At 36.5% G+C, this 25,844-nt stretch overlaps 1 protein-coding gene across 1 annotated transcript in view; it reads right to left on the bottom strand.

Moving 5' to 3' along the window:
* LOC114351371 (uncharacterized) overlaps positions 1–20,979 on the bottom strand; it is a 46,053-nt gene extending 25,074 nt beyond the window's left edge. The window contains exons 1-22 of the mRNA XM_028302555.1: positions 20,866–20,979; positions 19,921–20,167; positions 19,688–19,791; positions 18,730–18,905; positions 18,143–18,212; positions 17,683–17,814; positions 16,241–16,451; positions 15,422–15,600; positions 14,931–15,008; positions 14,211–14,318; positions 13,500–13,641; positions 10,816–10,958; positions 7,171–7,344; positions 6,398–6,625; positions 4,851–4,952; positions 4,170–4,331; positions 3,481–3,582; positions 2,737–2,828; positions 2,287–2,410; positions 1,461–1,580; positions 1,226–1,324; positions 765–872 (exon numbers count right to left, since the gene is read on the bottom strand). Of these exons, the coding sequence (XP_028158356.1) occupies positions 765–872; positions 1,226–1,324; positions 1,461–1,580; positions 2,287–2,410; positions 2,737–2,828; positions 3,481–3,582; positions 4,170–4,331; positions 4,851–4,952; positions 6,398–6,625; positions 7,171–7,344; positions 10,816–10,958; positions 13,500–13,641; positions 14,211–14,318; positions 14,931–15,008; positions 15,422–15,600; positions 16,241–16,451; positions 17,683–17,814; positions 18,143–18,212; positions 18,730–18,905; positions 19,688–19,791; positions 19,921–20,167; positions 20,866–20,979 (3,015 nt within the window). The remainder of the gene's footprint in view (positions 1–764; positions 873–1,225; positions 1,325–1,460; positions 1,581–2,286; positions 2,411–2,736; positions 2,829–3,480; positions 3,583–4,169; positions 4,332–4,850; positions 4,953–6,397; positions 6,626–7,170; positions 7,345–10,815; positions 10,959–13,499; positions 13,642–14,210; positions 14,319–14,930; positions 15,009–15,421; positions 15,601–16,240; positions 16,452–17,682; positions 17,815–18,142; positions 18,213–18,729; positions 18,906–19,687; positions 19,792–19,920; positions 20,168–20,865) is intronic.
* Between the last annotated feature and the right edge of the window lie 4,865 nt (positions 20,980–25,844).

The following is a 25,844-nucleotide window of genomic DNA, read 5'->3' as shown; positions in this document are numbered from 1 at the left end:
GCTTGAATAAAATACTCGTAACATTGTGTAATGTAGAACATTATACAATGTACGACTATTTTATTAAAAAATTTGTATGCTCGAGTTACTGCCACCGGTTTATTAAATTAAACGCTAAAATAGAAAATAGCTGTTCCGAGCGTCATGTTATTTTGATAGATTTATTGTAACTACAATTTTGTTTGAATAACAAGGAAATATTAGTAATATATTTGTAAACGGACTTTGTACATCACAAAATAAGAGCAATTTTTATTAAAAAAAAAGAAAAAAAATACATAGAAGTTTACAAAGTAAAGTATCTTGGTTGCTTTTTTTTTCGGATTCGCACGTCACACAGCTAGGGTGATCAACATGTAATGAATCTAAATAAATCACATACCTACCTACTACGTAAATAAATGAATTCCATACTAATTTAATTAGGTGAATAATACAAAATAATTATTTTAGTATGAACTACACTGAACATTGACAGCGGGGCGCCACCGTCAAATCCGTCAATACCGAGTCGCTGGTACCGATTTTTGCCACTTTGGACAACCATAAATTACCGGAGCTGCGGAGGGCGCTAATATCAATACTGGGTTTGGTTTTTTATTTTTTCTTGAAACGTCAAGCGTTTCAGAATCGTGGGACTATACGTCAGCGCACGCCCGCTGTATGTCACAAATGTCACACAACACGACAATATACGTAACAGCTAGACTCCCTACTCGACTTTGAACTGGTCACCCTACTCGCAGATATAATGCATGAATCACCGTGATAATGGGGTGACTGATGTCCGGGAACGTGCCCCAGCTCTGCACGAGTGACGTGTATTCCACGTGCAGCAGGATGCAGTTTGTTGACGTCAGCACCGTGTACACCTGGGGGGTGATTAGGGGGTGTTAGGGGAGAATGAGCCTTATTGCAGCCAGACAGAGTGGGACGAAAATTAGCACTGTTTTGGTAGCAATTTTCACAGGTAAGCCCTTTCACACACATTCTTTACATGCAAAACCATTTAGTAAGATACTAATACTAATAAAATAAGTAAGTACCTACTTAAGTTACCGCATAATTTACTAATCTAAAGATTCGAAGATTACATAATTCACCGAGACAAAGTAAATAGGTATTTAGACGTGATGCCAAGTACCTAAGCGCAAACTTAATTTTACTTAATTTACTTAATCAATCAATAAAAGTTCTAAAACTGATTGAATTAAGTTAAACTAACCTTTGGCAATCCAAAAAGCATTTCGACAACTCCAAAATGGTTGCTGGGTCCGATAGATTTATCTATTTTGCCGTGATGATTCAGTAGATTACAATGACCCTGTAATAGACCTAATTAATTTAAAAGAAATAAAATTTTACTTTGAGAATTGTGCGCAAAAAGTTAATAATTTGATAATCTAATTTCAACCTTTTATACTAACTGTTAAGATTTAAAATTACTATCTAGCTCTGACCTTTTGTATGATGTACATATCGCGGCCGATGTCACCCCCATGCTGGACTATCTCGTTGTCCGGCAGAACAATGGTTCTGCTGTTGGCAGCTACCGTCTGCAGAAAGTCGCGGTTGCAGCCCTGGAGACGAAAATAGTCTTAGTTGTTTTAGGCCTAAATGTGGTGTTACATTGTTTCGACATTTTCGTAGTTAAGTATAAGTGGGTAATATACTCGTTATGTGGTAGATATAATTTAGGTACACAATAATCATTTACAAAATCGAGACGTGGAAATTGTATTGGGCGAAAATTCGAGAGCCTAGAGCGCGAAAAAGAAAACAAAAGAATATTAATATTGGTCGTCGAAGAAGAATGTAGTTTTTTTAGTGGCCAGTGTGCGTGAAAATTCGAGATATGAGAGCGAAAACAACAAAGAGTTACAATAGTGTTCGTCGAAGAAGAATGTAGTTTTCTTAGGCCCAGTTTTTTGATTCATAGTTATAATAACAAATTGTTAAATTTTGCTACTAATGGTTAAATATTAACAAAATGTTGACTAATAGTTTAAAAATGTACTAAAAGTCAAGCTAACCATTGTTCGAAAAACATTTTTTTCAGATATTTAACCACTTGTCATTTGACATCTGTCAAATTTGATTATTGGTTATTTTAACTACAAATCAAAAAACCGGGCCTTAGTGGCCAGTGTCGCACGGCCTAGGAGGTGGCCGTGTGCAGCCGCAACAGTTCTAAATAGTAGTAGGTACTTATGTAGTAGTTGCTAAAAAATAAAAAAAACATCAAAGAAGACCCCTACGTTTCCTATATTTACAAAATTAAAGCACGTGTACCTGAAATATGGGACAATGTAAAAGAGTTTCCACCATTTCTATTGCCAGAACTTCTTGTTGGATGTTTGTGGACATATCTCTGAAAATTTCCTCCGTTGATACAGCATTATTGTAATACCTAAAAATAATGTTATAGGTAGGTTCATTTTACTAAACAGCAGCGGCGTAAAGCATTGACTCCAATTTTAATAGCGCTAAATAACTAGAAAAGACTGATAAATTATACCGAAATCAGGTTTCGGTCCTACAATTATTCTAAAACAACAAACAAGCATAACATTAATATTCAACCAGAAAGATATTTTCCTTCGAACCACTTAATTAAGTATTATTAGTGTTCGATGAAACAAGAAACTAAGTTAATATAACCAACAACTCCGCATCAATTAATCGGTATAAGATTATCGGATAATATTTTCCTTGTTTTGGAGGAACAAACTTTACCATTGGACGGAGAAAAACTTCTTCACGCGCGCTTTGATCTTGCCGCTTACGTGATTCACCGTCAGGAAGTAGAATAGTTCTCGCATCGATTCCTGGCCACAAAATAAACTTTTGCACAAAGGGTATGTTTAAGTATCCATCCACAGTATCCATACTAATCCTAACTTACTTTATATCTACATAATACAATGTATCATTCGAGGAACTCTGGTCCGATCGATACCCGTGTGAAAAGTAGGTACATAATACTAATTCTACACATTCGTAAGGAATGCACTTGACATAAACCCCCAAAAAACAAAAAAACGGTCATCCACTTCAAATGTCATTCCATAGCTATAGTTCCAAAATACTGAACTGTCCTATGCATGACATTGACAGTGGGGCGCCACCGTCAATACCGGATCGCTGGTTCCGATTTTTGCCACGTTGGAAATCATATAGTTGAACGATGGTAGCGCCTACCTGTCATTGAGTTTGGTGGGACAGTTCAGCGTGGGTCATCTATACTCAGAAGCCAGTATGAGGGATATATAAAATACTGCTAATACTATGTAATAATTTAATATTATGACCAGAAATGACATCTATGTATAATATACTTTGGAACATTGGACCCCGATGGTAAACCGCAACAGAAAATCACTGGGTTACAACCGCAAATCACGACCGCATGCACTATTATCTGCAATTTTAGCTTCAATGTAGGTATATTTAATTTTGTGGGTTGGTACGATTACACACCTTAAATTTAAGCTTCCTTTGTGTACTTAACAGGAACCAGCTGCAAATCTTCGCTGTGTACAAGCAGCTGACATACGAGCCCAATACAATTATTAGCATTATCTGCAAAATTAATTACGTATTCAAGTATACAGTATAGTGGCCTTTGTAGCCTATCGAACATGAACATGAACATGGTCCTGCCATAAGGAAGTCAAAAGTAATTTATTTTTGAGCTTAAAATAATTATAACCTGGACAAAATAACAAATCATCATCATTATTATTGGGTCTTTGAGACTAATCTCAATGCAGAAAAAAGACCGTCTCTAATTAACCAGAGGCAAAGGGTATTTTTACCACCACCAAACAATTGACGTACTTTTTGAAACAGTCAAAACGAGACTCTCACATAGATTTTGTACCTATGGCAATAATAACCAGTGACGTCACTATTTTGTCAACTCAAATTACTTTTTTCAATTGCAATGCAACCAAAAGTCTTAATTTACAGATAATTTAAAATTAATTAAGTTTTTAAAATTACAATGAAGTGCCTTTTAAAAAAAGTTGTGCTTTAGAATTATTCGGGAGCGGTGCGTACAATCCCTAATCTGGCCAGTCAACTTGGGAACACTAGATGTTCACATATTAATTTGTCACCTTCGTAATACGCCTTCTACTTACTTCTTCTAGAATAACACAACTTACTACAAACAAGTCTCCAGGTCCAGGTCCCATGTCAGAAGTGCCAGTGCCAGTGAAGGCCGAAGTGCCAAACAGCAGCGAGGACACAAGCGGCTTCTCGTGCTTGGCTTCATTGGTCATGAACACCTTCGTCTCCCAGTAGATGAGTTGAGCCATCCAGGAGTTCTGGAGGTTTAATATGACTATTTATATGACATCATCGTCATCATCATTTCAGACACGGGACGTCCACTGCTGAACATAGGCCTCCCCCAATGATTTCCTCATCGCCCGGTAGGCGGCGGCCTGCATCCAGCGCCTGCTGCTTCAACGTGGCTAATAAAATAATAAAAATATTTAGCGTATTCTTCACTCATAATATTATGGTGTCATAAAAAAGTTACTTTAAAATTCATTTAATAAAACGGGTTCAGCTCATAAAATATGAAATTACTTCCTATGACACAAACCGAAATAAAATTTTCATTTAAAAGTCGACATACTGATGTGAGCCGACATAACGATAAAAATGAATAAAAGATGCTACTTTACAGTTTTAGGGACTGCGCACATTATGACAAGGTATTTTGGGTGACGAATGAGAATTTATCTTTATATGTCAAAAAATCCCTTGATGTGCCCACGATAATGTGCGCAGTTCCTTATACGTCTAGAAAATATCACTGAAAGGTAGAATTAATTTACCTCACGGCACAGTTTCCTAGGACACGCGAACAGGTAAAGGAAGCAGCCTGACCAATAGCAGACAATGATAACGAGAATAGTGTACTTGATAAGGCACAGCAGCTGAAAACAATACAGTAAAACATAGGTAGGGGTAGTAAATTAATATTGAGATCATCATCATCATCAGATTATTTAGTCTCCACTTCAGGAGCACAATCCTCTGTAAATTAATCAGAGGCAAATGAAGGATTTGGCGTGCACTCTCCACGCTGACCATACGGGTTTGATTGAAGGCTGTATTTTCACATATTTTTCCCTCAGTCACCTTTAACAAGAAGAGTGGAGAAAGGCCCAGTTTTTTGATTCGTAGTTATAGATGACCCACGCTGAACTGTCCCACCAAACTCAATGACAGGGGAGCGCTACCATCGTTCAACTATATGGTTTCCAACATGACAAAAATCGAAACCAGCGATCCGGTATTGACGGTGGCGCCCCACTGTCAATGTCATGCATAGGACAGTTCACTATTTTGGAACTATAAAATAACCAATAGTCAAATTTGACAGATGTCAAATGACAAGTGGTTAAATATTGGAAAAAAATGTTTTTCGAACAATGGTTAGCTTGACTTTTAGTATTTTTTTTTACTATTTCTTTACATTTTGTTAATATTTATAAATCCATTAGTAGCAAAATTTAACAATTAGTTATTTTAACTATGAATCAAAAAACTGGGCCTTATTGGAGAGAAATATTGTCCTGGGAGAGTGGGAGTGATCCTATTCTATCTGCCTATTTGTTAGGAATAAAATCCGCGCAACTACTTGAAAATTACGAATAATGGTAATTATTATAGACTGTTATTGCGGGAAAATTGTATTAATTAATCAAAAGCATTAATTAATAATCAACAATTTAATAGCACGAATTAAATATAAAATTAACTATCAAATAAAACTCGGATCAAAATTAAATTATTCGTACGAATATTAACAGTTCTGAGAACAGACTCGAATTAATTAAATGTAGGTACCTACGTTTCATCGCTATTAACATTTAAGTAAATACTTTATATCTACAGAATTGTTCAACTATTAATTTCTCTGAATCTCCCTTTACACGTATTTTTGTAAGAGTAATATTCATTCAATACCGTATCTCCGTATTAAATACTCTTTTGATTACTTTAGGTAGGTACTGAATGTAGGTAGATGAAATTAAATAGCTTTTCTATTGGTGTACCTACTTCGTAATTGCTAAATACACATTGGCTACAGTTGGATGGGTACTTAGGTAGGTACCTACACACCGGTTTATTGTCATGCTATCATAAGGTTACATTTAAAAAAGTTATAAGCAAGTTAAAGTTTTACATTTTAATAGGTAGGTATATTTTATTTGTTAAGTTATCTCAGCCCATAGAAATCCACTGGATTTAATGTAAATGCAATAAACACATTTTGACTTTGTATATCGCGATCTCTTGTTTCAACCAGCCATTTCTTTAACTAAAATTCTTTTATAAATCATAATAAAACTACATTACGACTGATGTCAATTACCTTAGCATTACTATTGAAGCTCAATTTCCACTTGTCAATATATTCCCACAAATGCCACACTTGCAAAATCGGGAGCAGTTTGACCACCTGTCCAGCAATCGACTCCCCGTGAGGGTCCAGGGTGTCAGTGAATATGTACACGGGAAACACAGAGAGAATATCTAGGTAGAAACCTACAGTCGCCATTTTCACTTCTGCTATCTCTTTCACTGTTTCTTTTCGAATATTCTGGAAAAAAACACGTAATTTGTGAAGAGTCCTTACAAGTACGATTGGATCGATCGATGGAATTTGTGGAATTTTCCGTGCTTAAGTTATGTATTTATAGATAGACTAGCTTTCCGCCCGCGGCTTCGCCCGCGTGGAATTTTGTCTGTCACAGAAAAACTTTATCGCGCGCGTCCCTGTTTCAAAAACCGGGATAAAAACTATCCTATGTTCTTTCCCGGGACTCAAACTATCTCTATGCCAAATTTCATCAAAATCGGTTGCGAGGTTTAAGCGGGAAAGCGTAACAGACAGACAGACAGACAGACAGAGTTACTTTCGCATTTATAATATTAGTTGGGATGCCTACTTGTCATATCCATATTTTAACAGCTTTTCACGATAAAACATCTCCATCGCTTTTTGCCTAAAGTAATATAAGCAGTTAAACAAAGAAAGTGGTTAACGCAAATAATAAATGAGCTGAAATAGGTCCGTATTTCGCCTCTACATTTACGAGAAGTGCGTTATAACTAATTCACATTATTATAATTTACAGACATTACCTTTTCCACAATGGCCGTAGTTAGTTGTATGTAAATGTTGAGTAAGAGCCCGGCGGTAACAATGGTTGTGAAAATTAACTCCAAATCGGTCTGCTCGGTTTGTATAGCGTAATGTGGGGACATCACACATAGGTACAGGACCATTGCGAAGTGGCCCATATCGAACATGTGAGTCTGAAAAAGAAAAAAGTCGGTTAAAGAGGGGTCAAACGCATTCAGTAAATTTTCTAGTTGTTTTTGGCACATGAGCAATGAGCATAATAAATAAAAAATAATTTGCAGTTACGAACGTTGTAAAGCAAAGTGTTAAGCATTAAGCGCCTTCATCCGAACTTTCGTAAAATGCCCCGTATTGAGCATGCGGGCCTGCAAAGTGATGGGCAAACATAGCACTCGGATTGTAAATATTCTGCTGCTGCCGGAACGATTGGTAGGCGTATAGAAATAGTTTTTACCGAAATACGGGTCCGGCATCTGGATAGATTTGATGAAAAATTGAACTGAGGTATGCAACTTTTATTATTATTTTGGACTAAGCCGAACAAAGTTTTAGGACGACTTTCAAAATATTATCTCATAAAGGACGCCCACTGTGTCCTTATATCGGGAAAATTCTGTAAATTCCTTTCATACAATACAGCTTTAATCAAAAAATATTAATTAATTTCAATATTGACAATAATATTTTGTAATGCCAACTAATTAATTTTGTAATTTAATTCATACAAAAAGACACGTACTTAAAACAAGATTACGAGTAAAATCCAAAATCAATTTGCGCATGAAATATGTAATTTAATGACGCTCTGTTGCACTTTAATAGAAAATTGATTGGATGCCATAATTAATTGCAGAGCTACAATGGATGATTACGCCAATTTACATAATATGGCTGCTAAATTATATTTATTACTTGTTGCAGGATACTCGGGTCAGTGGCAATTCGAGAATTCTAAGATTTAAAAGGATGACTCTGAGTGCATTGGGGGTTACCTATGTCACCTATGTTCAACAGTGGACGTTCTATGGCTGAGAAAATGATGAAGAGACTCTGATTGCAAAAAGATAGGAACACCTGAAAATTGTATTTGCTGACCTGCGGGAAAATAATTTCAGAAGCCTTACTACTACCTACTAACCTTAATGTTTAGGCCACAACGCCTTTCAATACGGGAACAAAGCAGACAATTTACATACATACATAAATGAATACCGATCTTTATAACTTTTTTGCTTGAGGAACTTACTCAAGATCCCCTGCTTTATTCATTCAGCCAATCCAGACAAGACGTGAACTGTGGGCCTACCTTATATTTTATCGACATAAACTCGTGAACTAATTGTACTAACTAATCGTGTAAATGTAACTACATCGGCATCCTAGGCTATTACCCCCTAATTCATAGAAAATTCAACAAAGTAACTGTAGCTACAAGAACTTCCTCGTCTATTAAAGTAGTTAGCTAATACGGATTAAACTAAAGGACACTAAATACTGTTTCCCCGTTCGCTAGAAATCCCTTAACACTTTGAAGGATTGATGGCTTTAGTTCGAGAAAAACAAGACTTACGTTCCGTTCTGGAGAAGTAAAATAAAATAATGGCACTCTACTTAGCTTTAAGCTGGGCTTTTGCAAGTGTGTTTGTTGTATAAGGGTCAATTTCCCAAACACATTTTTTGAGCGGCGTAGCTGAAAATCATATGTTTTTTATGACATAGAACTTTGATTTTTTTTTACACGAAAATATACAGAGGTTCCATTTTGAGGACAACATTATTAATGAGTATTTTCTTTTACAAATTCGACAAAAAATAATTGAACTAAGCGTTTCTAATTTTGGTGCAGTGTCCACATCCTTAATTTCTTACAATATGTATTTTTTTAGCTGAAGATCAAAACAGAACTTAGGGAAAAAGTATATTTTTGGATTATACAATCTATCTATTATCTAAGATTACCAAATTAAGCAAGTTTCCCAAATAACTGTGATTAAGTCACGTCCTTAAGTTTTGTCCGCGAAAAATTTATGATTTTGGTGTCAATAATGAAATAGCTCGTCAGTTTCTTTAAAGATCAAACAGGATTTAAACACTCCCATCATTCGTTAGGTTTAGTACCGCCCCCGCGAGCAGTGACGGCAGACGGGTGCAAGACCTCTGCGTCTTCCCGCCAAAAACGTAAATGTGTTGTTTTTTTTTAAACGGACAACAATTCTGCAATTTTGGTGTCTTTTTGTATAAGATTTCTAAGCTATTCTTTTTAGTTGAATTCCTCGTATAATGTAAAGGAACTGTTTTCATACCATGTGTTAAAATGTTATTGTTATATTTAAAACAGATTTCATATAATTTAGCTTTTTCAACGAGAATCTAATTTTGGTGAGTCACCCCTACCCCCAGGCCATAAGCATAAGCTGGATATGACTCCCCTTCGGCCAGAAGCTGGGTATGACACCCCCCCCCATGCCAGAAAAGCCAGAAACTGGGTATGACTTGACCCCCCCCCTCACCCCAACCGCGTCCCGCATTGCATCGAATCCTATGAAAATGTGGTTTTTGGACATAGCGATACTTAATTTTCACAATTTTTATTTTTTGAAATTACTGGTCGATAGGTTACTTTATTTTGATGAACAAATGTTATTAAAAGTTTTTTTCTAAAACTGATGGTTTAGCTGGAAAAAAATATTTTCCATCCCAATAGTACGCCGGCTGCGCTCGATTCGGATATAATGACGTCACGCGGCCCTGCGTACGTTGACTTTTATCGGCAAAAACGGCCTATGTTTATTACTTAATATCTTCGTAAGTAATAGTCCGATTTGGATAATTCAAAAAGATATATCTTTCTTATGTCTTAAAGATTAACGTAGATACTAGTTTTATTGAATTTTCTACAACAGTACTGATCCTCATTGTATATTATACAGTCGTATACACTGCGCCTTTGTAGCTTACAGTCAATTAATGGACGGTGAGGGATCTTCCCTAATAGTTCCCCGCTAAATATCTGGAGGATGGGCCCGAATTAACGAAGTAGAAGAGGCGTATCAAGGTCGAGTCAATCTGCTAAGCCCTATAGCTATTATCGATGTGTGGACGACTTATATAATGGAATCGACAAACAAGCTTTTGCCCGTGACTTCATCTGCCTAGATTTCAATAAAACTCACTTATATGCAATTATGTGATAATTACATTGCAAGACCTCATCATAACGCCAATCCTCCGCTCCAGTAGTTTGCCTCCTACGTGAAGTAGTAAATAACAGAAACATCCAGCCATCGGACTTTTTTTTTAATTTATTTTCTTCCAAAATACAAAATGTCGCGTCCCTATTGTGTACCCAATTGCAAAATAATATAATGTTGGGACCTTTCACAGCGACAGCCCAATACGTTTCAGTCTCTCAGTACAGTTCGTTCTTCGTTTCAGCCAAGTGACGTCTACTGCTGGACAAAGGCCTCCCCTAAAGATTTCCTGCACTGCCCTCATCCAGATACTTCCCGCGACTTTCACCAGATCGTCTGTCCACCTAGTGCTGCACCTCAGTACAGTTACCTTATATCATTTCCAAATTATGTAACGAAGAAGTAGGTAAGTATTACTTGTCATATTGTATCTAAAATACATATTAAACATACGAAATCAGTGTTCGGCTCCAGTATCCAAGGGAAACTGGCCCTCAGACAGACCCGCGGGGCATCTATAGTCGTCACGTTGGTCGATATCTGATACAATTCCAAGTACTCTGGCGTAAACCTCGCCTGCCGAACATTGTTGACGTCTGCAACAAGTTATTTGACACTTTAGCTCACCCTGTATTTTAAACGCCCTATTGTTTTATTAGAGTGTGTCATATTTTGTGGACTTTGCAACATTTTTTCAGGCGACGTCATAGATACAAAATAAAATTTTAGGCAAATAGGCGTATGTGCAAATCTACGCCACGTATAAAGCCCAATCATACGATTCGTCAATCTATACGAGTAGTTGCTTACATAAATATATATTTTTTATAATCCAAATCTTAAATAAAGCCATGAAAATATTTAGCAAATTGTTTTATTTATAAATTATGACACATTATATAGTTATTTAATTTTTAGCGTTAAGAGTGGCATCTCAAACTAATTTGAAAATTATAAATAACTTGAAAAAATCTAACTGCCTAAGGCATCGTGGATTCCATTCCCGCCTTAGGCAGTTCGATTTTTTCAAGTTATTTATAATTTTTAAAAATATGACACATTATGTTAAAAGACCTAACTAAATCTCGAGCACAGTATATGGGCGTATTTGCGTTAAAACGTAACAGTGACAATAACAAGGACTAATCAACTAAAAAGCATGAAAAAAAATAATTTTAACAAAAAAATTAAAACCGACGCCAACAATCACTTAAAAGTAGAAAATAAGTACGTCGTTATTTATTTATTAGGACAATATACCATGATTAATATTTTTGGAGTCGGTGCTGGTAAATTTAAAACCATTTCTTGAGCTTGGCACTAAGATATGACCGACTGACAGCATATTTTCTAATTTTGGTGCTTTAATATAAATTTTGGTGTTCTCTTAATTTTGGTGTAAGGAAAATCTAAAAAACTACTGGACAAAATTTAATGTCTTAATCATTTTAGAAACAGTATAAGTTTCCAATAAATTTGATCTATAATTAAAGAATAAAAATACACAAATAACAATTTTCACCAAAATTAGGCAAAAAAATGCACTTGTTGAAATTCACCCATAAAATAGAAATACCTATCTACAGAAAGGTAAACACGTAAAATAAACTTATTTTGCTTTTCTTCGTAACACTTCAGAATAACAAAACTTCACATGATTCTACAGAAAAAACACCAATAAATAAAAACATCAGACTAACCGCACTAGTTCAAAAAATATTTTTAAGCCATGAAAAAATAAAGCATAAAGCGCCTACACTTTCAAGCGTTTAATAGAACTCGGGTTCCAAAATTCATCAAATCGGTCCAGCTGTTGAAGCTTGAGAGCATAAAAAATATACAGGGTGAACTTGAAATCATTGGCATGCATCCTTTTAAAATAAGACTATTCATAATTAGATTCCTCAAATTTGAGACAAATCAGATGTTTTACTACAGAGTTACTTTCTTAAATGAGGATCATTTCGATTTTTAGCTGTGAATGCAGATTTATAGGGCTAAGAAATCCTTAATACACAGTCCAAAAATTTTTGTTCTACGACAAAAATTGACGAAGTTATGGCCAAATTACTAAAAAAGTTCACTGACCGCCCGGCGCGGGACCGTTGACGTCACTGTATCCGATCCGAACGCTGCCGGCGTACTGCGTGGATAGAAAATATTTTTTTCTAGCCAAACTATCAGTTTGAGAGAAAAACTTGTAATGACATATATTCATCAGAATAAAGTAAGCTATCGATAGGTAATTTTAAAAATAGAAATTGTGAAAAATAACGCAAAAAATCCATACGCTCATACGATTCAATGGAACGCAGAGACGCGATTGGGGTCTCCGCGGTGGTATATTTGGCTATTTATTCAAATAAAGTGTTCATAAGTGTTGTTAGAGTCATATCTTCTTCCAAGTAAAATATAAAAATGTATAAGTATTAATTTATTTACTTCTAACAATAAGGTATAGCTGAGGCAGATACACTCTGCCTAGGCTACAAGACATTTCTATGCAGATCATTTCGATGTACACGCAATACCTACCTGTTATTTAGTTTTTCTGAGTTAAACCTACGTACCTACCTATCTATTCGCCGTTCCCATGGGCGGACCAGCTGCTGCAGGAAAGGACAGCTGCTCCCTCCTGGAAATCTATTTAATCTTAGCCTAGAAGCTGGGTATGACTCCCCCGCCCCCCTCCTCTCCCCAGGCGACGTAAAAGGGCAATGCGTAAAATCTCAAAATATATAAGAAAAATATAAAAATTGATAACAGCAGTAGCAAAAGCATTACATGTTAAGGCTAAATGTGAAATTTCATTAAATTCGTTTTAGTAGGTCAGAAGATATGACCCAAAAATATGGTTCTGGCCACTAAAATGGCTCTCCTGTAAAATTTACTTTTTTCACTTACGCCAGTATACGTAGGAGCCATCGATTTTTGTTCCTTTGTTGTAATTGTGTCAACCTTTTGAATTGGGATTCAGTTCCGAGAATTCCGGAATAAAAGTTACAAAGAAATTAGGTCTAGTTGCTTCAGAAATTGCCCTCCTTACACATTATTATCGATTTCTCAACACTAGTAAAAGAGTAAAATAGTTCGTCCACTATTAAAGCAATAATTTATACAAATTCACACTCTATCACCTTTGTAATACATGTGAGAATCGTCCACAAATGTCGGGTCGTCCTCCTCTACGCCGGATAAATTGTCTTTGAGCACTTTCATAGGTCGGTAACGAGTTCGAATTAGTCTGGAATCGCCTTTGTCGTATTGAGTTATCGCTTCCTGAAATGAACAATGGCTCTTTGAAACATTTAGAGCGACATTCGTCAAATAAGTTAAGTTTCATTCTATTGCTATGTCCTAGATAATGTTAGGTATTAATAGTAATAGTTATTGTTTATTTGAATTAATAGACAAACCTGATATTACAGCTGAAAAGATCGTGGCATGGCATGGTATGGATGACATATTGACATGGCATGGCATAGCAAGGCGCGGTATATCGTGGTATGGCGTAGACAATGGTTTTATTAAATTTCAAAGCCTAAACGTCAGGTAGGCCTAGGATGCGCATCACGATAAACTTTGTCAAAGATTCAAAGATTATTTAAATTCGCGGCACTTTATCGATTTTACACGATAAGCTCATACATTTGTCACCTGAAATCATCGATAAGATCTTGTAACGGCGCGCATCCTAGCCTGGCTGTTCACTATAGTGGAGGTTTTCTTCACAACATCATAAAAATCCAAGCAGATTTCGTAACAAAGAACTTCGATTTCCAATAAGCGTAGAAAATTCTAAGTTGCAGTAATCAAAATCTAAATATGAAACTGGTGCTTTAAATAACCTGTCTCTCCCTGGTCGACCGCAGCCTGGTCCCTATTTTGTCCCGAATGTGCTGCAGCATGGAGGGATGCTCAGATATCACTCGCATGAAATCCGTGCGCCGTAATACCTGTTCCAGATAACAGCTGTTACAACCATTCAGCTGATGCACTATTGATGATATTGCAGGGTAGACGTACGTACTCTACATTCACATTTTGTGTTATAATAACGTGCAGCTCAAACATTTCTCTGTAATTATTTATTTGCTATTTTAAACGTTAAATAAGTTTTTAGACTGCAGTCCTACTACGGGTCAGTGTCATTCTCAGACAATTTCACAGAGCATGTAACCTCTTTATTTTATTACATAGTGTTACACCACGGTGTTACACTTTTTTTTAACCAAACACTTGATATGAATTGATTACCTAAATAAATATCCTTGGCCACGATTATCAAACCATAAAAAATGTGTACATTGGAATATCGAGCTCTACGCTCATGTCCGCTGTTTAACAGAGGCCTAAAAAATGTGGTACACCTTATGTATTTTATTTTTAAATAAATAGGGTAGATATCTTATAATGTAAAATTAATATAACATTAAGTACCTTCAAAAGTATCATTTCAATATTATCCGCTTCCTTCCCTTCACTTTATTATTAAGTGTTACATAAACTAATACTCTTATGACAAATATTACTCTAATATCGGAATTTAATACACCTAATGGACTTGCCTGAAGTTCCACGTAAGTAGCCGCCTTGACGGTGACTTTGGCTGGGATTGAATAAAATAAACTCAGCTCTCCTAATACCTGGAAGAAAGTTTCATCTTAATCTTGATTTGTTGGAGAGCTTTTATATGGAGCGCTTATTTTCTGAAATCAACTTGGACATTTACAAATTAAGCCTGAAGTTTTTTGAATCGCTTTACATGCAATGCCTTTGATTCTGAGTCTTAAGATAAAAACAAGCAGAGCGATTTCCAGAAATTGATATGATCTAAACATAAAGCATGCGTTTACAGAAATAGAAGAAGAAAATTATGGATCTGAAAGGTCTTAAATTTAAATCTTTAGAGTTTCAACACTTGGATTCAGCATGATAAAAGAACCATGTGAATCTTGCCCATGAGTTTATTCATAGCAAAAATACTCGATTTTTATTTGGAATTCTTTGATATTACCAAATATCTTAAATAAATCATGCCTTTTTTCTAACCACTTACCGTTCCTTCCTTGAAAGCTATCATCGGGCTCTCATCATCCTCATCAGACAGCATCTCCACGACGCCTCTCTTGATGCAGATCATTCCGTTCTTCACCACTCCTTGGCTCCAAATGTGCTGACCAGCGAGGTACAGCTCATGCTTCATCAGTAAGGAGATTTGACGCATAAAGGCTTCATCTATTAATAAAAGCATCAGATAGTGGGAAAGAAGTCTAAAAAATAAAGCTACCTATAGGCTGCTTAGAAATAAAAATAATGTAAAATCTTTTTTTATTTTAGCTAATTTACGATGTAGAGTCGCATTAGAAAGAGCTCTAGACTGAGGTGATCCGGTGACTCCGATAATTTGGCACTCAGGGCAATTGTCCTACTTTACCCCACAATTACTGATGTCGAACCTGATTAATGGAAAAAATGGAGCTGTAAAAGCAAGTGTTTTTAATAAAGTAGGGCAATCGCACATCCGGGAAAGAACGACTGCTATGTTGCATTATAATATCGATGACGTAGGGGTACTACGTAATGTGACTTGCTGCAACGCTGCATATTATCTTGTCTCGCACACTGTTACTGTTTTCATCATCAGCATCATCATTTCAGCCACAGGATGTCCACTGCTGAACATAGGCCTCCCCCAATAAATCTTATCGCCCGGTTGACCCATCAACATCATCATCATCATCATCATTTCAGCCATAGGACGTCTACTGCTGAACATAGGCCTCCCCCAATGACTTCCACATCGCACGGTTGGTAGCGGCCTGCATCCACCTTGTGGGTGGACGTGACCCATCAACAAAACCTGCATTTTCCAAACCTGTATCCCTGAACAGCAAAGAGTTGTGGAAGTGTCCCACATTAACATCAAATATCAGCTCCATTTGCAAAGGCAGCGGTAGCTTCTGCAGCTGGCTCGAGGATAGTATGCCGTCTTTCATTTGCCACACCTGCTGCTTGTACTTGGCCGCTTGCTCCATCAGCCAGGAGGGGGCGCCACGGAATTTCAAGTAGCTTACCATGTGGTGGTACTGAAAGAAATGGTACAATAGAGGGTCAAAATGATCACAGAGACCTCAAGGATATCAGAACTTGTGTTTCTTTAATGAAAAGACCGATAGTTAGCGAGATAAGCATTTATTATTCGGGTTCTTACACAGACACATCTTGTTCGTACATAGCCGGAAGAGGGAAGAGCGTTCTACCGGAAACAGTTAACTTTTTAATATTTAATACACTTCCAAAGATAATATAATCCTAACAAAGGATGCACGTCACAGATGTTGCTCCATCAGACAGCCATATTAAACACTAGCGGCCGCCCGCGACTTCGTACACGTGGATCCCGTTTTACCCCCTTAGGTGTGGAGTTTCGTAAAATCCTTTCTTAGTGCAGCACCTACGTTCTAAAAGGAACCCTCATGCAAAATTTGAGACTCCTAGCACTTGTAGTTTCTGAAATTTCGTGATGAGTGAGTCAGTCAATCAGTGACCTTTCGCTTTTATAGATATAGATTTATTTACTAACAAATTATAATAAGTATTAATAAATAATTACACGAAAAGATTACATCGTGTCGTTCAACGTTCATGCAAGCCGTCTCAGTAGAGGCGTAAGGGGGGGGCGGTGGGGGCGGTCCGCCCCGGGTGCCAATCATCAGGGGGTGACACAAGTCGCGCAGATTAGTACTCACTGACGCATCCGTGCTCACTATTACGTGCTCTGTGGGCGCATCTGCATGGCAAATCTTGTCTATGTCATGATACGGGGGGGTGCCATTGTCTTTCATCTTTTCGAATCGAATCGGTAGGTAACCCCAAAATCCTGGGTGGTACTAGGGGGTGCCTTAGGACTCATGACGGGGGGGGGGGGGTTGATCGCCCCAGGTGCTCCCACTCACTTAAATGGAAGCATCCTTTGTTCTTAAAGATAATTTACTACATTATAACGTTCGCGGAACTACTTTTAACACTAGGTTTCTATTAGCTCAGTAATTTTTCATATTAAAAGTGCCTTAGATTAATCAAGGATTTAATCTCGTAAGTCTGTCATCTCACACTATATAAAAAAACAAGCGAATATTAATTTAATCCATATTTTATTATGCCTAACTACCCCTTTATGACCACCTATTGACTGACTTAAAAGGATTAATTTAATTAATGTATTTTAGATTTGTAAAATATAAGATTAGTCCTTTTAAGTCAGAATGTTGTAGTCTTCTTAATTTCCAAAAGCATCAAATATCTTGATCATCTTACCCGATCAATAAACATAGCTCTTCGCGCGTTCTCGAGAACCAACTCCCAGGTGAGGAGTCCGACGAACTGGTACCGGAAGAACACATAGCCTATTAGCATCAGCAATGACGTCAACCACTTTTCCAAGACCCGCTGTAAAAAGAAGACACAAAGTCATCACGTAGGTTCCTAATCTAAATGAAGTTTACAAGGAGGATTTATTCCTAGAAAACTATAACACGCTTTCACATTAAGGCGTGAGAGAGTAGAGCTACAAGAACGATATAATAATACAACCTTTTCTTTGAAAACCGGCCAAGAATTGAATCTGATCTACCCTACTGCGTCAAATCAAACCATTTATTAATTATGTATGCAGCGGATTTTCGACAGATTCAAAGGACGTTTTATCTATGTTTGTTTGTTTTTTTAAGTCAAAAAGTTCAAAATCAAGCTACGATTTTTAACTGAAATCACATACCAAAGGAAAAACATCGCCAAATATAACATTGCAGAATCGGCAAGCACAATAATACCAGCAGGATATGTAGCTGGAAAACAAAAGAATTGATCAATTGATTTTCAATTGTCTTTTCCACGAATGCTGAAGGACCTATTGCTACAGCTTCACAATACGGCAAATATCGATGCCTCCATCGTAATTCATTTGTTTTATTTACAAAGAAAGTAAATAAAAATGAACTAATAACCATAAGGTATTTTTTAAATGAAACGTTTTACCTTCTATTCTTTATTGTACTCATAAGGTATTATTTATTTTAATTAGAGCATTTATGGCTTGTGGCTAACCACCAACGACATATTTTAAATACATTTTCAAAAGCATTCAGTATAATGTAGTACACAGATAATACAGACATATAACACTGATCAAAGAAAGTCATCATGGTAGATAGAGGAGATAACAAATACGAAACAATAAAATTACCTGAAAATACTGAACATTTTACGTGATGTACGATTTCATCAATTATTTGTTATTCTGCTGTTCAATAAATTTTTGAAAGTTGTTAAAACTTAATTGAGGACTTCTATTATGACCCTTACTTGTCAAACTTCAGTTTCCACGAGTTGACGTGCGATGGGTATCCCAGGTTGTACCATTTCTTGCTTACGGTCGGCAAGCGATGCAAGGCGTACCAAAGACAAGTACTGGCGTGAAGGATTAGCATACCAAAAACTACGTGCTCGGTTATATAGAATGCCTTGCGAGATTTGTGGATCTGGAATATTAGATTTGGATTATGGTGTTATATTGGAGGTTATATTAAAATGCGACTGTTAAAAAAAGCTGTATCCATGCAAGACCTTAAGTCATCTGAGAACCTACCAACTCTTCTAATTTTTATGTACCTACCTATTTTTAATATCAGAAGGATTTATCAGATGGCTAATCATGCTGCTGCAGACTAAGTAGCAACAGTATAACGGTTTTTAACGGTTCCAAGTTTGAATCCCGCCAGAGACAAGCACCATTTAAAGGCATTTATAACGGCCGTTTGGTCTAGTGGTTCAGAACGGACTACTATGCCGAGAGGTCCCGGGTTCGATTCCCGGCCGGGCAGAAATTGAAATGATGAATTTTAATTTCTGTGACGGGTCTGGGTGTTTTCTATGTATAATATGTATGTATTTACATAAAAAAAAATTAAGTATGTTTATATCCGTTGTCTAGTACCTACCCATAGTACAAGCTTTGCTTAGTTTGGGACTAGCGGCGCAGTGTAAAATATCCAAGGATATTATTTATTATTTATTTATTATAACAGAACTCCTGAAGTCATTCATTCAAAATAGTCATTACAATAACTTTAATGACTATTATAATATACTGGCCACCATAACCATTGAGTTATTCCCGCCTGACGAGGGTGAAGGTTGGTCACATTCAGGGAGGCACATTACCTTTTGATGAGGTCAAGAACATAAATGGTTACGTCATTTGTTACAATACAAAAAACACTACTATTATTAAGATTACTAGTACATAGGACCGTATACACACTGATTCGTTAACGCTCCGGAAAAACGTGAACAGTCTATAGATGCGGCCAATTCCTAACCATCGGCCAACCAATACGATATCTCGGCTATCTGCTCGGTTGCTAACTGAAATTAAGAAGAATGACCATCCATTAAAATAATTAACCCTTGTTTTATATTAAAAAAACAGTCAGGAACAACTGCTGATTCCACTAAAACCAAAATAGACAATACTAAGTTGAAATTGTTACTTACAAATCATAGTCAATGGCACCAGGCTGATAATATCATAAGCTAGGAAGAGATAATTTCTTCTGAGAGTTCTTATTTGCAGTCGAACTATGGGCCAGAAGGTATGCAGCAGGTGAACTATGATGTCCGCTAAGAAGAACACTTCGCCGAGGGCCAGGGTCATGTCCAGGAAGAACCAGGATTTGTCCAGGTAATACCCAAGGAGCAGGTGGATGATGAACTTGTAGAGAATGGTCATCAAGACGAGAGACTGCAACATTTTTTTTTAAATTAACATTAGGTTATTTAGTGTCTCCACAGGAGCACGACCCTCTAATTTTACCAGAGGAGTGGAGGATTTGGAATACACTCCCCACGCTGCTGGTAGAACGAATTTTTTAAATAAGATGATAAGATATATCCACTTTCTCTTTACTAGGCCCACTTTTTATGCTTGCATCTTCAAACTGTGCAAAGAAAATTTTCGGCAGCCTAAATATGCGACCGACATAAAAACTTTAGTGATTGTAGTAAAAAATATGCGGGATAAAAAACCACTACGTATAAGTAGGTAAGAAAATTTTCCTGAAAGAATCATGACTGACAACGTACAGCAGGATCGAAGAAAGTAAAGTTTTATTTTAATATCGGATTAAAAGGCTCGAAATAAATAAGAAAGTTATCCTATTACACGATTATTAACGTATAATTGGCTTGTACACTGAACTGCAAAGGAAAAGGGTCGGTTAGAAAATCTTCAGTATCTTCAAAAGTACCTGATCTAGCTTTATGAAACAAAACGTGGAAAAAATACGCATTTTTATTTTTTTAAATTAATTTATCAAAAATAAAAAGCTTGAATTAGTCTAATCTTTATTTCATAAAGCTGGATCAGGTACTTTTGAAAATACTGAAGATTTTCAACCGACACTTTTTCGGTCCCGTGTATTTTCATATGTCATCCTTTACCTGAAACCACAAATTCCACGGGGTGAGCATGACGGCCATGGTGATCTTCCTCAAGCGGCCTTCCCATAGAAACCTTCCTCGCTGCTGCACCCGGGTGGCGAGCTTCAGGTTCATCTGGCTCACGCAGCTCGTCGCCGTCGTGGCTATTGTCCTGGAAGAAGCTGTTACTGTAAATATGTACCTACTTGCTTTTATATTAGGTCATATTTTCCTACTAATTTTCCTACTAATACCTACCTACGCTAATACCTACGAGTATTGTAAATGCGAAAGTTTTGATGTCTGGATGTTTGTTACTCTTTTAACACAAAAACTACTGAACGGATTTTGATGAAAATTTGCAGTACCTATTATTGTTTATAACCCAGAATAACATTATAGGCTATAATTTATGACGATCTGTGACAAACTAAATTTCACGCGGGTGAAGCCGCGGGCAAAAGCTAGTAGTAAATATAAAGTTGACAAAATAACTGATTACTTTCTCATCACAAGCTGACATTGTGTGGTCCAATCCAATGCTACGAGAGTGAGACTCTTTCGACTGGATTCGACTTCCAGGTTATTCACAGTTTGTTAAGGATATTGCAGGCTTAAATAAACCAGGTGATTTGAAAAAAAAAAAGTAATCTAAGGTTAAGGTAGGTTTTAGTCGAAAAGAGTGTTAGCTTTCAGATATAATGAGACCAGTAGAAATAGTTGACAATTGACATTATTTAGGTAGGTATGTGCACATTTTGTTTGACGTGGTTTCAATTTATGTTCACACCCACGCTACTCGTATGCTACAATTTATATTCACAACAGCCTCTCTAATACTCGTAGTAGTATATCGTACTTACAAACTAAGTCTTTGAATAACTCATACTAATAAACAGACCGAAAACTAATTGATCAAAGGTGTTCAGAAACTAATCAAAATTATTATACCCGGTTCCAACGGTTCCTATAGAAGGTTCACTGTAACTCCGCATTATGAAGTAAGATTATTATCAACGTAGTCTTATAATCTTCTGAAATTATTAATTGCAAATATTTGTTAGCATAGCCTACTTGATTACCACAATCAAACATTTTCCAACGTAAAAAAACAATAATAACTGTTTTGTATAGTAGGTACCAACGGTGGGCTGAAATCAATACTAAACTAAAACCACAACTTACATGAATATCATTATTTAAAGCTGATTCTGATTAACCATGTACATTTTAAACAAGCCATATGACGAAATGATGATGCAAAACGAAGTCCATATCTCTGAAACATTAATTTAACCAAACGAGATTTTAATCTCAAACTCAATTTACAAAATGTAATCCCTTTTTTGTCTGAATAAAAACACAACCCTTTATAAAACGAATACTACGGCTTAATTCATTCTTATTTGTTTGTGACGAATTTTTGATATCAAAGTGGTACAAGTAATAGACTATCTCAATTGAAAAATATTTGGTATCATGCAAAACAAAGGTAGGCTTTGAACTGGTATAATTCGATCCTATACAATTCGAATAAGCCCTTCAGACCGTTTAACCAAAGTGAAACCGTTTATTTCGGTATTCGAACAGAGGATTTGAAATTGAAATACCTAATTTGCTAATAATGGCAAATCCTGTTACACAACGAAAAGTTGAGTAATAATTTTCTGCGCGCAGCAGCAGATGTGTACACAAAAGTTGGGCGCTCACAAATAGTACAGTTGCGTAACTTTTTTATTCCTCATTTAAGTAAGCGGGTGAAGTGCAGTGCCATATTTTTAGGAATATTGAAAATTTTACAACCGGGTCTTCGGCTGCGGTCGTAAAGTGGAGGAAGCGGAAACGAGAGCGGGAGCGGGGGCGGGAGCGCGATGATACACATAAAATGAGACCTGCACTCCGAACACACTGAAACTTTAGCACTCTGAATAATTAATGAGCTGTCGACCTAATATTTTTACAGCTAAGTGTACGGCTGTCAGCTGTATAATGCTCAGGGAAATAGCTGAGTAAACTTTTTATCGCTTTTTGAACTCGCCTAATTTAATATTCACATTATATTTTCTTTCTCCAAAGTAGGTAAATTCAAATTGCACAAAAGCCTCAGCTAAACCTCTATGAATAACTTTTGAAAGAGCACATAAAAAAAACTGCCAAAAGGCATCCGCGGTACTGCAAAAGTGCTTACCCAGCGAAATGGGCACGTACACCGTAGGGCACTCATATAAAATGTAAATATGCGTCCAAACTGTAGCTACGAAAGAATAATTCATATTCAGGAGGGGCGCGGGAGGGACGGCCATCCATTTTACATGGTTATTTTGGCTGAATCCCGTGTATTCCGCTCTCATGTAATTAAGAGATTAAAAGATCAGCGAGCAGTGGTGCGGACTCGCCGGGGTTTTTATGAATACAATATTTTTCTTCGCAGCAATACAGTGATTCTACAGAGTATACAGACAGAGTGACTGTAAAATTTTAAGATTCTTTAAGAAATTTAAAAAAAACTTGACGAGATCTACATCAGAATTAAGTAAAGATATGCAAAGGCTTAATTAGTCATATCTTTTTTTGAAAAGGAAGATTTCCTTTTCCTTCACGATGTGGCTTTTCAAGATGCACGTAACATTGCCGTTTAATCATAGATTAAGAACGAAGGAAGGAAGGAAAGATATACAAATCAACAGGTTGATTTGCACAGGAGAAACCCTGACCTTCAGGTGTCTGGAGACGCCTCCTAGTTCACCCGTAATTACGACGCGAAACTTTACTTCGTATTTTGATGAACGTCGTATTATTTATGTAACATAGCAATATTTACTCACAAAATTAGATTCACGTCTCGATTTGAAAACAAGTTTCAGCTTACACCTCGACGTTTCATGACTGTGTCTGACAAGACTAGATATTTAAACTCTTCGATGCGAGGATTTATTCGCCTAGATTAAAATTACGATGATCAATTTACAATCATCATATAATGTATATCGAACATCACACACATTATGTACAAGCAGTATGCAGCCTCACTCACTACCGTCATTCATAATGTACCTCCATAAGAATAGTTGGGCGTAATAACGAAACCACACGTAATAACCTAACCACATACTGCTTGTTCAGCCGCCATTTTTTCCTTCTGATTATCCCCCGTGGAAATCCTAGGCCAGTTCTCTTTGCCCTGACTTTCATTAACAGCAATATTTTTTTATTATATCCACAATTCCTTTTGTATAATAATAAGAAGCTGTCGCATTAACGAAACCTTTGTAGTATCTTGGGAGTTTCATGACGAATAGAAAGAAAGAAAGAAAAACTTTATTTGACACAAAAAGGTAAAAATAAAAAAACAGAACAAAGGGACTTAAAACTATACTCATATTTTTGTGCCAAAAAGGCGCCCGCTCAGCATTAAGGTAAACGGCTACTAGTTCGTGATAGTACGTAAGTTCGTAAGTTTTTTTTCTAGCTCAAATAATAAGCAAATGGAATATTATTTATAAAAATTCTTTATTACTATAAAAACTCTATTATTTAAGCTATCTAAAAAACCAAGTACCAACATTGTGGCGCCAAAAATGAGAGCAATACGAAGCTTCAAACTCTCAGAGAGCCAAAAACAGCCGTGCGGCGTGAAAATGTTGCTCTCACCGTAAGGTTAGCGCTCCAACTTCTTAAGCTTATAAAAAGGCGAAGAAACGTCCATTTGCATAAAACTTGTAATAGTGGTTTCATGTGTTCCTTGACAATTGATTTGGCTTAAAAAAAAGTTATATGAAAACGTAGAATTCCTTTAAAATTGCGATTAATTGACTCACGAAATAGCGTACATATTATTTTTCGGGTGTCCCCTGTTTCGTGATACTACCGAATCAAGGATATTATGGATAATATTTTGATGCTTGGTTTTTAAATAATTATTTATGCTCTATTATTTAAGCTATCTAAAAAACCAAGTACCAACATTGTGGCGCCAAAAATGAGAGCAATACGAAGCTTCAAACTCTCAGAGAGCCAAAAACAGCCGTGCGGCGTGAAAATGTTGCTCTCACCGTAAGGTTAGCGCTCCAACTTCTTAAGCTTATAGAAAGGCGAAGAAACGTCCATTTGCATAAAACTTGTAATAGTGGTTTCATGTGTTCCTTGACAATTGATTTGGCTTAGAAAAAAGTTATATGAAAACGTAGAATTCCTTTAAAATTGCGATTAATTGACTCACGAAATAGCGTACATATTATTTTTCGGGTGTCCCCTGTTTCGTGATACTACCGAATCAAGGATATTATGGATAATATTTTGATGCTTGGTTTTTAAATAATTATTTATGACTAGCGGCCGCCCGCGACTTCGTACGCGTGGATCCCGTTTTACCCCCTTCATCTATCTTACGCGGTTTAGATTTTTTCATACAAATGTTTTTTCCCGCTTACTCCCGTTCCCGTGGGAATTTTGCAATATCCTGTTTTAACTAAGCTTTAAGTTTACTAAGGTACCTGCATGCCAAATTTCAAGCGTCTAACTTAAGCGGTTCAGATTTTTCATACAAAACGATTTTCCCGCCAATTCCCATTCCCGTGGGAATTCCTAAGTATCCTATAACCTGCCCAGGAGTATGAAGAATAATTGTACCAAGTTTCGTTAAAATCCGTCGAGTAGTTTTTGTTTCTATAAGGAACATACAGACAGACAGACAGACAGACAGACAGACAGAAAGACAGACAGACAAAAATTTTACTGATTGCATTTTTGGCATCAGTATCGATCACTAATCACCCCCTGATAGTTATTTTGAAAATATATTTAATGTACAGAATTGACCTCTCTACAGATTTATTATAAGTATAGATAATTGAAATGTAAGTTATGAAACAAATAATGCATTTATTTAAGTTTCTCATGACCTAAATTCGGTATATGTTTCGTTCACTAGAATTAAATTTTATGGGTACGAAGGCAGGAAGGGGGTAAGTCCCCCCCACATTTCTAATGGTTTTATAAAT

Source organism: Ostrinia furnacalis, unplaced genomic scaffold (assembly GCF_004193835.3).
Source record: "Ostrinia furnacalis isolate ACB-3 unplaced genomic scaffold, ASM419383v2 OfSCF1132, whole genome shotgun sequence".
NCBI classification, from domain to species: Eukaryota; Metazoa; Arthropoda; class Insecta; order Lepidoptera; family Crambidae; genus Ostrinia; species Ostrinia furnacalis.
Note: the sequence above shows the minus strand (reverse complement) of the source record. Positions and strands in the feature narration are given on the sequence as shown.